Genomic DNA, 13139 nt, shown 5'->3' with positions numbered 1-13139 from the left:
ACACTGGACTCTGATTCGTCCAGCTCATTAATTTCAGTCAGGAGAACTGGGCATTCCACCGTAGCTTTTTCCCATGCATTCAAGGGACAGTAAGTAATCAACTTGCCCCCCAGTCATCCAGTTCTAGTGCCTCTGAGAGCAAGATCAAGGAACCCACCCCCACCCCCCTTCTGGGTTAGAACTATCTTAAGCAAGCAGCTATTTCATCAGATCTTACAAATCTTAGGAGTGTTTACATTTTTTTTTTTTTTTTACATTGCCTCTCTTGACATGGCCTCCTAAATTCCACACAGATTAGAACTGGTGTCCTACAGGGGCATCTCTCACAAACACCAGTCACCCGGTTGGAAGGAGGGAGAAATCACCCCTGGGGATGTGGTCACTTTACAGCAACTATGAACTAAAGCCACGATCCTAGCCAGCCAGCCACTGAGATGAAAAAAGTCCCAGAGCCATCCTACCAAAGGCCCCAAAGGCCCAAGATTTTGACTACTCACTAGGGACGAATGTGTCCTCAGAAAACAAAATGTGGTGGCTAATCAAGGTTCCAGTGAGGGGCCTAAAGGAAGGAATTGTTCAGGATCCTCCTCCACACTTCTACTCTTGTCATGAAATCATTACTGGCAGAATGACCCAAAAGGTCTCAGACGGAAAGGAAAAGGCTTTGGGAACAAACCCAAGTCTTAGAGCCTTCCTCCTTCTCCTCCAACCTAACTTGATATCCTTCCCACCACTCTCATCCAGCACCCCCTTACACCGCTCCTCCCTTTTACTTTCTTCAAAGCACTATTCACTATCTGAAATTCCCGTCTATTTCTTTACTGCTTGTTGTTGCCCTCCCCCCATGGATCTTGGTTTCACTCGGGTAGGACAGTCACATAACGTGCAGTGCCTGGCACTACAGTCGCTCAATTACAACTGATGAATTCAATTCAACAAGTGAACGGTATCTAAGGGCCTTACTTTGTGCCAGGTGCCCGGCACTACTGGATGAAGGGATGGGAGATGGACATTCTTCTTTTAGCCAACTAAGGAGCTGGCCACAGGGGTGGGAGTGAGTCAAGCGGGTGGACCCCAGGCGCAGGCAGCTACTGCTCTCCCCTTACCCCACTTCAGCTCCCCTTGGGCCCTACTAGGGCCCTCCCACCCCGCTAGCCCGGCGCCCGCACTCACCCGCTGCAGCTCGAGCTCTATCTCACCCGCCTTGAGCACGATGGGTCCCCGCACCGCGTACTCCACAGCCTTCACCTGCGGGTTCATGGACTCGAGCGTAAGGATGCGCTCGCGCCGGCTCCGCTCCGGTCGCACCTTGAGCACCGCGGAGGCCTCGGCGGCCGCGCTGCTCTGACTACGGCCCCACGGGCCTGGAGTCCGGGGGCAACAGCCCAGCCGGACCAGTGCCGCTGCCCGCTGCATCGCGCGCCCGCCCAGGAAAACCTTGGCACAAAAAGAAAAAGAACGAACACGTCGTGCACAATCCAAGGCAAGCACCAGTGCCCCCGCCCCCAAACCCAGCCAAGGGCCTTTTCAGCGAGCAGTGCCAGCCTGGCTCCGGGGCTGGGTGCCCATCCCCCGGCGACTCGGACCCTCCACCGCGCCACTGCAGAGCCTAGCAGTTTTGCAAAAGCTGCACCTAACGCATGCATCAACGTGCCTGTCGCCACCGCCTGGCCACCCCTCGCCGTGCCCCGCTAGCGCGCGCGCTTAAAACTGGTCCCGGGCTCCGGCACCAGCAGCCGCATCTCAGCGCCCCAAGCCCGCACAGCCCGGCCCCCAGCGATCGCACACCCACAGCCGGCGGATCCGCCCCGGGCCTGCCCACTGACTCCTGGGCCTTGTAGTTCCCCCAGTCTGCTTCCGGAGCTGGTGTGGGGGGCTGGATCAACTACAAGTCCCAAAGTGCCCCGCGCCGGCCCGATAGGGGGCCGGGCAAGAGGCGGGAACGGTCTTCGGAAGCTGCCCGAGTGGGAGGGGGCAGCCTCTTTGTCCTCGCTGAGGGTGCTGAGAGTTGGGCTGCGGCCAGAGTTGGGCTGGGGCCAGCCAGGGGCTGTTCTTTCAGCCTTCTGCGAATTTAGAGGTATTTGCAGCGTCTCCTTGGAGGGCATCCCGCCTTCCCACAGCCCCTCCCCCCACTACCCAATACCTGCGAGGAGGCAGGCTGAGAGATGGTGCAGTCCTCGTCCGGAGTTTCATCATCCAGGGCCCTACAGTGGCTGGTAGGTTAGGAGTTTGGGACTTCACTGCCACTCTTACCCCTTCTGAATGTGGGTTTCCTTGTTAGAAAAGCGGAGGTCTGAACCTAGATTTTAAGGGTTATTGTGAGAATTAAAGGACCAGCACCTGGCAGGTACCAGGTGGTCAGGCTTTTCCTGACTACTCCGTCTGGAGTCTGTCCCCACCGTCATTGCCTCTTTATTTCCTTGCAAGCATCTGAAATTATCGTATTTATATACTTCTTACTGACTTGTTAAGCTCCATTCACCACGTAAGCTCCAGAAGGGCAGTTTTCTTTGTTCATCCTATTCATATGGCACCTGTAAAGTTTCCTGGCACATAGTAGGCACTAGTAAATATTTGAAGAATGACTGCTCAGCATAGGATAGCTATTATTTTTGGCAAAGATATTGACAGGCAGAGGCACCCTGGCTCCCTGAGGGTGGGCAAGAATAGGACTGGAAGACACCAGGTCTGAGACCCCAAAATCCAGGGAGTATGTGAGAAAAGTCACTGTCACTCTCTGGGCCTCAGATTCTCTATCTGCAAAGTAAATTGGATTAAGTAACCCGTAAGGTCCCTTCCCATTGTGGAAACACTGCCTAGGTGTTTTTCAGGTAGAAAAACAGCCCAAAGCTCCCTCACCCCAATAAACACACACACTCACAGTAGATGTGTGAAAGTAGGAGGGGGGGAGGGGAACTTAAAAAACACGGCAGTGTAGGGGCACCTGGGTGGCTCAGTCAGTTAAGCAACCAGCTCTTGGTTTCTGTTCAGGTCATGATCTCACTATTGTGAGTGTGGGTGTCCTCACTCAGCGTGGAGCCTGCCTGGGATTCTCTCCCTCCCTCCCTCTCTCTGTGCCCCTCTTCTCCTTGTGCTTTCTCTCTCTCTTTCTCTCAAAATAAATTAGCAAACTTTAAAAACAAAAAACCCTCCATAGCAGTGTAGGGGAGAAGGTACTGGAAAATCCAAGTTTAAATGTAGCTACATATAGTCCCTTACCTCTTGATTGACTTTGAGCATGTTACCTAGCCTTTGTAAGCTTAGTTTTACGTCATGGGGCTGTGAAGAAAGTTCAGTGAGGTAACTGAAAAAGCCAAAAGTTTGGAACCTAGTGCTGTGGGTCACTCCTATTCATCCTTGTCAAGAGAATGCCATATACCTGGATTAAATAAATTGATTACCAATAAAAGGGTAAATGGGATGGAGAGAGCAGCAGAAACCAAAAATCTCTCTGAATATTCCTATTAGCAAACTGGCTTGCCCACCAAGGACCCTGGAAGTTTATTTGGGCGTCTCATCAATGGTTCCACCTCCAGCACCTATGTCTATACTGTCTTCTTCCTGGCTTCGGTCTCAGTGGCCAAGTATTCAGTTTCCAGGTAAAAGATTTCCCCCCAGGGAGTTTGGCTTCCCTAAGGACTACACTGCCTTCAACGTCATGTTCTCACCTGCTCTGCCCCGTTGTGGAGAAACACACCCACACACCCCTCCACCTCTAAACACACTTAACCTTGACCTGCATATGATGTCAACACAGTCCCTCACTGTTCACCCAAGGGTTGGTGCACTTCCTGTTGTCTCCACCCCTGATCAGAAGGGGCAGAGGAGGTAGAAGGAAGGGCAGGCAGAGAGGGGAACACAAATCTATTTGCACAACTGGGAAAAACAATGCCTAGCACACAGTCCATCTACGTGGGCTCCCACGTCATCATGGTAGAAAACAAGTTAGTGTCCCAATTATGTCCTTTGCCAACCTGTCACGATTACATGAAAAGAAAGCTCCCTTTCTTTCCTGTGAACCACGCTTTACAATCTGCAAAGCACTTGCCTATCTATCACTGCATTTGAACCTGATCAACATCAATGAAGTGAAAAAGGCAGGCATTATCCCCATCTTACAGGTGAAGCTCAAAGAGATTAAGTGACTTATTCAGATGGCACAGCTAAGTGTAGAGCAGGGACTGTGATTTCTAACCCAGTGATGTAGCCCATACCTGCAGGGACCAGGCTCGTATATCTCTCTGGGTTTGGAAATTTGCACTGACATTGCAATGCACTGGGCCCTTAAAAGGCTTATGGGTGGTAGTTGTGGTGATGTTGATGGTGGTAATAGTGTGAACTTTGCCTTTACTTTGCCCTTTAGACCAGATTGGTGTGGGGCAGGAGCAGGCTCCTAAATATTAAAGATAAAACCTGAAATAGTCATGAATGTCCTCTCTGTGAGCTGGATGAGAACTCCAAATACACAGCAAGCTCTTGATGATCCACACAATTGGGAAAGTCATTTGTTTGCAAGACATGGTACGAGTCTTCATTTCTTAACAAGTTTTTACTTCATTCCTTACCATGTACCAGGTACTGGCCTGAGCTCTGGGACTATAGTGAGTCACACAGATGGTCCTTGCCTGCACAAACATATAGTGTCTTAGGAAAGACAGACATCCGTTAGATAATCACACACACACAAGCATGTGATTACAAACTGTGATAACTACTGGGGAGAAAAAGGACAGAGTTTTATGAGCACTTATAGCCCAGAGGTCTGAGTGAAGGTTTCCCAGAGGACGAAGCCTATGAACTACCCAGAAGCCTGTCAGGATGATAAGGGATAGCAGTACTGACCCGTGTGGTAGACATGGGGATGTGCCCTCACCCATCAAGGAAAAACTTGCCTAAAAAATAGGAGGGGAGAACTTGCCTTCAACCAAGGGGTGTGGTTAGCAGACAGCCTCTACCTGTCAGTGCCATCAGTGTCAGCCTCACTTGCACAGAACTGCTTTGCCTGAGGTTGCCATCACACCCTAACTGGAGAAGCCTAAACTTAGTGACAGAGCAAGACTCAGCAAGTGCTGGAGCAATATTTGCTCCAAGCCTTCCCCAGGAGGTTGGCTGAGGCTTTGGCAAGCCTGCTTCATGGCTTTTCTTTCTCTGCCCAATCCTGCTTCCTCCCACTTCCTCTTATAGAAGTAGATCCCTAATATCCATCTTGCACTTCACATTCCATCTCTGTCAGTGATGAGGCAGACAACATCCCAGGCCAGGGACTGGTGAGGAGCTCCAAGGAGGCTAAGGTGACTGTAGAGCAGACAGTGAGGAAGAGGGGCAGAGCTAGAAGACAAGGGTCAGAGGTGAGTGGTGTTGGACAGGTGGCCTAGGTCCTAAATGTAAGAATTTCAGTTTTCATCCTAAGAACAATTAGAAGCCTCTGGAAAGCTTAAAGTAGGGGAGTGACACAATCCTATTTATGTTTAAATTCTGCTGCATGAAGATGGATTGTAGAGGGTGCAAGAGGATGGATTGTGGTACCAGCAAGGTCCACTGTTGGCCTGGACTGAAGAATGGATGATGAGAAATAGGCTCTTCTGCATCTCCAATCTGGTCTAAAGGGCAAAGTAAAGGCATATTACCTTTCACACAGAAGTTCTCTGTCGAATCAATGAATGGAGTAGACTCTACAAGGTCCGAGCTCTCTACAAGGTCCATGCTCTCAAGGTCCTTGCAGTCCAGCAGGAGATGGGCAGTGCATAGTAAGTGTTAAGAGTAGCCCCCAAGAGTGCAGAGCAGCCAGTCCTTGTAGTCAGTGAGGGCCAGAACAGAAAGTGAGAGGATCTTCCAAGAGCAGATGCGCATTATGGTGCTGGAGTGAGAGATGGCTGACATTCCAGAATGTCAAATCATGCTCAAGTTGGGTGCTCGGGTGACTTAAGGGTAATTCTTGGTCTCTTGCTCCCAAGGACACTTGGGGAGCTCAGTAGAAGTTAGTGCCCTTAATAATCAAATGCCTTGATCCAGAGCAGTGATTCTAAAGTGTTATTGAGGAGCCCCTGATTGTTTCCTTAAAATGCAGATTCCAGAGTTGTACTTGGATTTGTTGGTTCTGAAACTCCAGGGGTGGGTTTACCCAGGGTTTTCCTATAATCAGTATTTTGATGTGCACTAAAGTTTGAGAACCACAGGTGCAAGGCAAGGCTTGGCAGTATCATAGTGGAAAAAGCATAGATCAGAAAGTTCTGAATTCTGGTTCCAAATTTGTCTCTAACCTGTTGTATGTATGACCTTGAGCCAGCACTGTCCTCTTCTTTGGCCTTAGCCTCCTCATCTGCAGAACAACCTGCATTTCTACCTGATTTCTAAGTTACTGGCTCTAGCTTGAAGATATTTCAGCCTCCTCTTCAAGCCCAACTGACTCCTTCAGTCACAGCTGCAGCCTCTGCTCACTGAGCCTCAGTTTCCTTACCTGTCAGTAAGGTGATGACAGTGTCTTCCTCAGACCTTTAATCCTTCCTGAGAGGATTAAAAAAAAATTTTTTTTAACACTGTTTTTAAAACAAGCTCTGGTCAGTTTTATTAAAGAAAAGTTTTGCATGATTTACTTTTCACCAATCTGTTCTGGCATGCTTCTAATGACATCAGAATCACCTGGATCAATGCTAGTCAGAGTGCTTACTCTGTAATATTTCTTCCATGCTGTGCTCAAATTAATATTATTGCCACTGTAGTGATGGGCGCCAGTTTTAGCCAACATGCCACAGTATTCTATCTCAGATTTCCTCAAGGCTGGGCAGTTGTTGGCGAGGACAACCAGTTTCACTTTGCCATATCTGATTATTTTCAGAGTCTGCTTGTACCCCAGCATGTACTTTCCACTTGTCATAACGAGTTGGAAACTAGAATTGACCAACTCCAGCGACTTTTTCATCTTCTTTGCTGCCACTATCTTCCTGCTTTAGGTGTGAATCAGCCCCAACCAAGATGCCCGGGAATGACAAGACTAAAATGATATTTTTCTTTTTTTCTTTCTTTCTTCCTTCCTTCTTTCCTTCCTTCCTCCCTCCCTCCCTCTCTTTCTTTCTCTCTTTCTTTCTTTCTTCCTCTTTCTTTCTTCTTTCTTTCTTTCTTTCTTTCTTTCTTTCTTTCTTTCTTTCTTTCTTTCTTTCTTTCTTTCTTTCTAAGTAGGCTCTATGCCCAACATGGAGCTTGAATTCATGATCCCTGGATTAAGAGTTGCATGCTTTATAGACTGAGCCAGCCAGGTGCCCCTAAAATGATATTTTTAAACTTCTTTTTTTTAAATGGATATTAGGATAGATTTGAAAATCTGAAAGAATAAACAGTCCATTGTTAATGATGGTTATCTTTGAGTGGTGGGCTTATTGATGACTAATTTTTCCTTTTGCTTAACATACTGTCAATGTTTTAAAAAATAATGATAAGGGGCACCTGGGTGGCTTAGTTGGTTAAGCGGCCAACTCTTGATTTTGGCTCAGGCTATGCTCTCACAGTTTATGGATTGGAGCCCTGTGTGGGCCTCTGTGCTGACAGCGTGGATCCTGCTTGGGATTCTCTTTCCCCCTCTCTGTGCACTCCCCTACTCGTGCTCTCTCTCTCTTTCTCTCTCTCAAAATAAATAAATTTTAAAAAACTTAAAAAGGTCATGACCTCACTGTTTGTAGGTTCAAGCCCTGTATCCGGCTCCATGCTGACAGTGAGGAGCCAGCTTTGGATCCTCTGTCTCCCTCTCTGCCCCTCCCCTGCTCTCTATGTCTCTCCAAATAATAATAATAATAATAATAATAATAATAATAATAAATAAAATAAAATTTAAAAATGCTCAAAATAGTAAATTTTATGTATATTTTACCATAATAAAAAGTAATCACAAGGATTTCCTGTATGTTGCAAGAAAATTTTTTTTTTTTACTTATTTAGAGAGAGAGACAGCAAGAATGAAAGGGGATGGGGCAGAGACAGAGGTGAGAGAGAGAGAGAAGATGTGGGGCTCAAAGTCACCAACTGTGAGATCATGACCTGAGCAGAAATCAGAAGCTATAGACTGAGGCACCCAGGTGCCCCACAGGAAAGTTTAAAAAGGGAAACTGTAACTCTTAGACTGTTGTGGTGTTATTTCAGAGATGGCTACTGTGAGTGGATCTGGGAGCATTTGCTCAGGCTTCTCCATCTCCCTCTGTCTCTGCCACAAACCAGTCAGCTTCTATCCTTGCTCCTCATGGTTCCCTTTCTAAATAAAGGTCATTTTTTTAAAAAGTCAGTGTTGAGATTTGAGGAGAAAATTAGCAGGGAATTTCATTGAGATCCATCTGCTCTGAGTCAATTTGAGGCAAATTATTGCCTCCCTAACAAGCAAATATTAGTTGAGTTGAGCTAATAGCCAGGACACACGTATCAGTAAAGCTTTCGAAATGACCTGCAAAGTGGGTTAAAGATAAACTTGTAAAGATACAAAGCCAAGCTAGACAAGGCAACTGGCATGTTCAACATAAGTGTAATTTACAGAGATTGAGACAGAATAAAGACATTTCACAAAAGCAATATTTACAGTTCAGTATTGCATTGACAACATGTCAAAGCAGAGGCAGAATGTTGTGGTCTTAGCAGCCAAATCAAAAAAATCCAGAAAGTACTGAACATGAGGAGAGGAAATGGTAGAAAAGCAAAGGAGAAAGAGCAATTGTATAAGCTTCAGGAGCAAATACAGCCTCTTTCATTCAGTGTATTTGTTGTTCCACATTCCTTGATTTCTTGCTTCCTGGTCCTGCGGGGGTATGAGGACTCTGACTTTACTTTTTCCATGAAGGACATTTGGGAGACTTCAGAAACAGTCCAAGAGACCAATATAAAGAAAACCCTTAGCAGCAAACTCAGTGATTTTAGCTATTCAGTGCCTTAAAGCACAGACAAAATATTAAGCAATGCTTGAATCAGTATCTCCAGCTGGTTTATTCTCCAACTTTTCCCAGATATTTTCTTCATGAAGCCACATAATCTTTCACCTAGAGAGGCTTGCAAAATAGTTTCAGGACCTAGGAACTTAGGAGAAAAAAATATTTATGCAAGGTCTTATGCTTTGAAAAAAAAACTTTTAATGTTTATTTTTTTATTAAAAATTTTTTTTTTACATTTATTTATTTTTGAGAGACAGAGCACAAGTGGGGGAGGGCAGAGAGAGAAAGAGACACAGAATCCGAAGCAGGCTTCAGGCTCTGAGCTGTCAGCAAGAGCCCAATGTGGGCCTCAAACTCACAAACCATGAGATCATGACCTGAGCCAAAGTCAGAAGCTTAAACGACAGCCACCCAGGTGCCCTGCAAGGCCTTGTTTTGTAGTTCTCATTTATTCTTTTAGATTAAAAAAAAAAAAAAGTTTACTTTCAACTTTATGTGTTTTTTTTTGTTGTTGTTGTTTTGTTTTCTTTTTGGGGGGTTTTGTTGTTGTTGGTTTTTTTTTTTTGAGAGAGAGTGCATGCACAGGGCAGAGGGGCAGAGAGAGAGAATCCCAAGCAGGCTTCGTGCTGTGAGCACAAGCTTGTTGGGGGCTTGAACTTGGTAACTGTGAGATCATGACCTGAGCTAAAACCAAGAGTCGGAGGCTTAACCAACTGAGCCACCCAGGCACCCCTCTTTTAGCTTTTAAATTCTAGCTCTTGTTCATTCTTCAGACTCTTCTGTGTTTTAAGAAATTTTAAGAAAGGAAATCTGTTTCTTGTTTTATGCCTGGGGACACAGGCACAGATATTTACCTAGAACATTATCTGTGATTTGGGTTTGGCACAAAGCTTTCTTTATTAATAATATTTTTTAATTATAGCTAATATTTATTAAGCATTTTAAATGTGTCAGGTTCTGTATTAAGCACTCTACTGCATTGTCTCATACAAGCTTCAGAACAACCCAATGACATACTTACTACTATGATCCCCATTACATAGACAGGAATACTGATGTTCAGAAAGATTGGGCTACTTGTGACAATCACATAGCTAATAAGTGGCAGAGCTGAAATTTGAACCTAAGACTTCAAAGGCTCAGTCCCACAAGACTGCTCCCACTTTGACACTAGTCACAAGTAGAGTCTCCAAGCTACCTGCACTCTGCCTAAACAACTACAAACTCAAGCGTTCCTGAGACACTCCACTCAGGCTCAATAATTGTCTAGAATGACTCACAGAACTCAGGAAAGCACTATACTTATGATTACAATTGTATGATAAAGAATACAACTCAGGAGTAGCTAAATGGAAGAGATGAACAGGGCAAAGTATGGGCGGGTGCGACGGCACAGAGCTTCCATGCCCTCTTTGGGCGAGCCAGCTATGATAGGAAAAGATAGGATTTAGTAGGCAGAGAGGGAAAGATTATGACGTGAGGTCCCTGGGTGGGGAAAAACACATGTTTTGGAACAATGCTGGGAGCATCTGACCACAGCAAAGCTCGTTGGGCATAAAGTTCCTCTTAAGAATGTAACAGATATCATCTACTCCCCCTCAGGTTTCCCTCAAGAATTTGACAAAAGACCTGACTAAAAATAAGTAGTAGATCATAAAACATCTATAAGTAGACCCACAAGGAATGATGTGGCCATAGGCCACCCCTCATACAATGGAAATGAGCCAATCAGGAATGGACAACCCAGCACCTAGAGCTATCAAGCCAATAAGGGAAGAACCCGAGAAGGAACAAGGGGGAAGGGATGGAGAGCGACCAGAACCTTATAAAACATGGACCCTTGCCTGTAGTCAAAGGCATTCACTTTCAAATACCCCCTCTCTGCAAAAAGAGCTTTCCTACTATTCCTTTCTGACCTTATACTCTAATAAGCTTTTTCCTGCTTCTCATCCTGTGTCCACCTCTTCATTCTTCAAAGTGGTGAGACAACAAAACCTGGGTATTGAGGTAAAAAATCCTACAGCATTTCTTTGGGGGCTTGTCTGGGATATCAATGTCTTCCAACCGTAAGTAAAGAGTAGCCAGCACCCCCCCCCCCTTTTCTATCATAAATAAAACTCTCAAACTAAATAATGGGCACCTGATCTCCCAATATAATTGGGAATGTCAGTGTGGTGGAGCCCCAATTTCCTTTTGAGAAAAAGTTCTGGATGCATGGGCTCAGGGGAGGCCAAACAGCAACTGATGGGTCCTGACCAAGGTGACTTTTTGATGGATGCTTGAAGGCCTTTGGCAGGACCTGATCCCTGATCATCCATTTGGGTAACCAGTGGAATTCTCTTTCTGTCTTGGCCAGCCTCTCCCTTTGGGAAATGGGTGGAAGAGCCCAGGACTGATCCCTTGGATATTCTCCAGGAGTTATCTGGATGACTTCCAAGGGGTCTTACTCACAAGTTTCCTAACTACAGTGGAAGGCAGTCCTGTGCTTGCTTCCATTTTTGACACTCTGGCATGGCTCACCTCCCAGGTCCCCATTTTTTGGATCTTTGATTTTCAAATGTCTCTTCCAGAGCAGAGAGCAGCACTGACTTCCATGCCACCTGGGCTCACCACCCTCCTCCTGCCCCTGATGTCCATGGAGTGGATGGGAGAGAAGACATTTGGCAGGCTCCCTCAAGATGCAGATGATAATTAGAGCCAACTGTCTCTGGTTAGTCTACCTCGGGATGGGGACTTTAAGTAAGGAATATTCCCAAGCAGCTGCCAAAACTCCTTTTGTTTCTAGGAACTTCCCCATCTTTTCTGGCCTGACAAGGACTGCCCATTTCCACTTGTTGGTGGGAGAAGAAAAATATCTGCATCTGCTCATCTGTCTGAGCTGACAGGCTGCAGGACCAGGAGACCGCTCTCTTAGCCCTCTGGGCTTTTATCTGTGTCCAGGCTTCTTTATGAACCTCACCTCTTCATCTTCCCCTCTCTATTCCTGTTTCTGCCCCACCTTGGGTACGGCCTACAAACTGGTTCTTATACAATCCTTGGTGCCTCAGGGACCACTGGCTCTAACTCCTCCTTTGCTGTCCAGGGGCAAAAAACACCCCCTTACTTGTACCGCTTACTTCAGATTTCCCCACTGGTGCCCCAGATAAAAATTAACAATGGTGAACAAATTGATTGACTTTTAAATGGACACAGGTGGAACATATTCAGTATTTAAACAGATTTTAATTTATTGGTTTAATTAAGATAGACATTCGGTTAAACGTCCGACTTCGGCTCAGGTCACGATCTCACGGTCGGTGAGTTCGAGCCCCGCGTCCGGCTCTGGGCTGATGGCTCAGAGCCTGGAGCCTGCTTCGGATTCTGTGTTTCCCTCTCTCTCTGCCCCTCCCCCGTTCATGCTGTGTCTCTCTCTGTCTCAAAAATAAATAAACGTTAAAAAAAAATTAAAAAAAAAACAAACATCTTTAAGATAGACATGTCTTTAGAGTTATCAGCACTAAATCCAAAAAACTTTTTCTACCTAGGTTTACTGAAGGTCAAATAAGCTCATGTTATGTCTGTCACAGTTTGCTATCAAAAAGATGACTTAAAATGATAGTTAATTTGGTCTGTCTCAAAGTTTTCATGGGTAATCATTAAGATAGATAGCTTTCAGGTCTTTGATAACATGAAACTATTAACTTTTTCTTGGATGATAAACTGGATTAAATTCATTGGACATTTAGGCCTCTTCCAAATTGGATGGAATGCTGAAACATTATTTACTAAACATAGGTTTGTGCTTTTGACTTATTGCAGAAAAACTAAGGATATTTGGGTCTGTTGGAAAACATGCTTTGTGCTTTATTGATTCATAAGTTTGCCATTTAAGGAATTCTGATGTAACAGTTCACTGGTTACTACTGAGTTTTCACTGGAGACTAAGGTTTCTAAGACTTAAAATTCTATAGATGTGGTTAAGACTGATGGATATAAGGAAAGCAACTCTGTATATAGAAAAGTAGATGTGTAAGAACAACATAAGGAATGGAAATACATTTTTGTTGAAGTAAAAGGAAGTAATTTTGTCCTAAAGTGAAACTGGTTCTTTGGAGAGAGATGGCTTGGGACAAAATTTGGATGCAAAGAAAAGTTGTAGAAGGTTCATGAAGGGAAATCTTTGGAAAGGAATTTTATGTGTGGTCAGGATGGACTAAGGTTAAAATGATATACACTGATATAAGATTATAATTGCCC

General features: G+C 45.3%; 2 protein-coding genes across 2 annotated transcripts in view; both read right to left on the bottom strand.

Annotated features, from left to right (window-relative positions):
• Nucleotides 1-1745, bottom strand: part of GPT2 (glutamic--pyruvic transaminase 2) — a 33728-nt gene extending 31983 nt beyond the window's left edge. Inside the window, exons 1-2 of the mRNA XM_042919307.1 lie at nt 1655-1745; nt 1174-1437 (exon numbers count right to left, since the gene is read on the bottom strand). Coding sequence (XP_042775241.1) covers nt 1174-1416 — 243 coding nt within the window. The 5' untranslated portion in view covers nt 1417-1437; nt 1655-1745. The remainder of the gene's footprint in view (nt 1-1173; nt 1438-1654) is intronic.
• Nucleotides 1746-6589: 4844 nt separating this feature from the next.
• Nucleotides 6590-11700, bottom strand: LOC122207733 (60S ribosomal protein L30-like). The gene is made up of 2 exons (XM_042917911.1): nt 11624-11700; nt 6590-6944 (listed from the first exon to the last, which is right to left on the bottom strand). Exons 1-2 carry the CDS (start codon nt 11698-11700, stop codon nt 6590-6592), a joined length of 432 nt encoding a protein of 143 aa, XP_042773845.1.
• Nucleotides 11701-13139: the final 1439 nt, after the last annotated feature.

This window comes from Panthera leo, chromosome E2, assembly GCF_018350215.1.
Source record: "Panthera leo isolate Ple1 chromosome E2, P.leo_Ple1_pat1.1, whole genome shotgun sequence".
Classification (NCBI taxonomy): domain Eukaryota; kingdom Metazoa; phylum Chordata; class Mammalia; order Carnivora; family Felidae; genus Panthera; species Panthera leo.
Note: the sequence above shows the minus strand (reverse complement) of the source record. Positions and strands in the feature narration are given on the sequence as shown.

Excerpts from the sequence above, each read along its gene's own strand:
- LOC122207733 (XM_042917911.1), bottom strand. The coding sequence starts at position 11,700 with ATGGGGAAGTTCCTAGAAACAAAAGGAGTTTTGGCAGCTGCTTGGGAA. Across the intron at positions 6,945-11,623 it reads CTTAAAGTCCCCATCCCGAG|CAGGAAGATAGTGGCAGCAA; the intron begins GTAGACTAACCA and ends TCACACCTAAAG.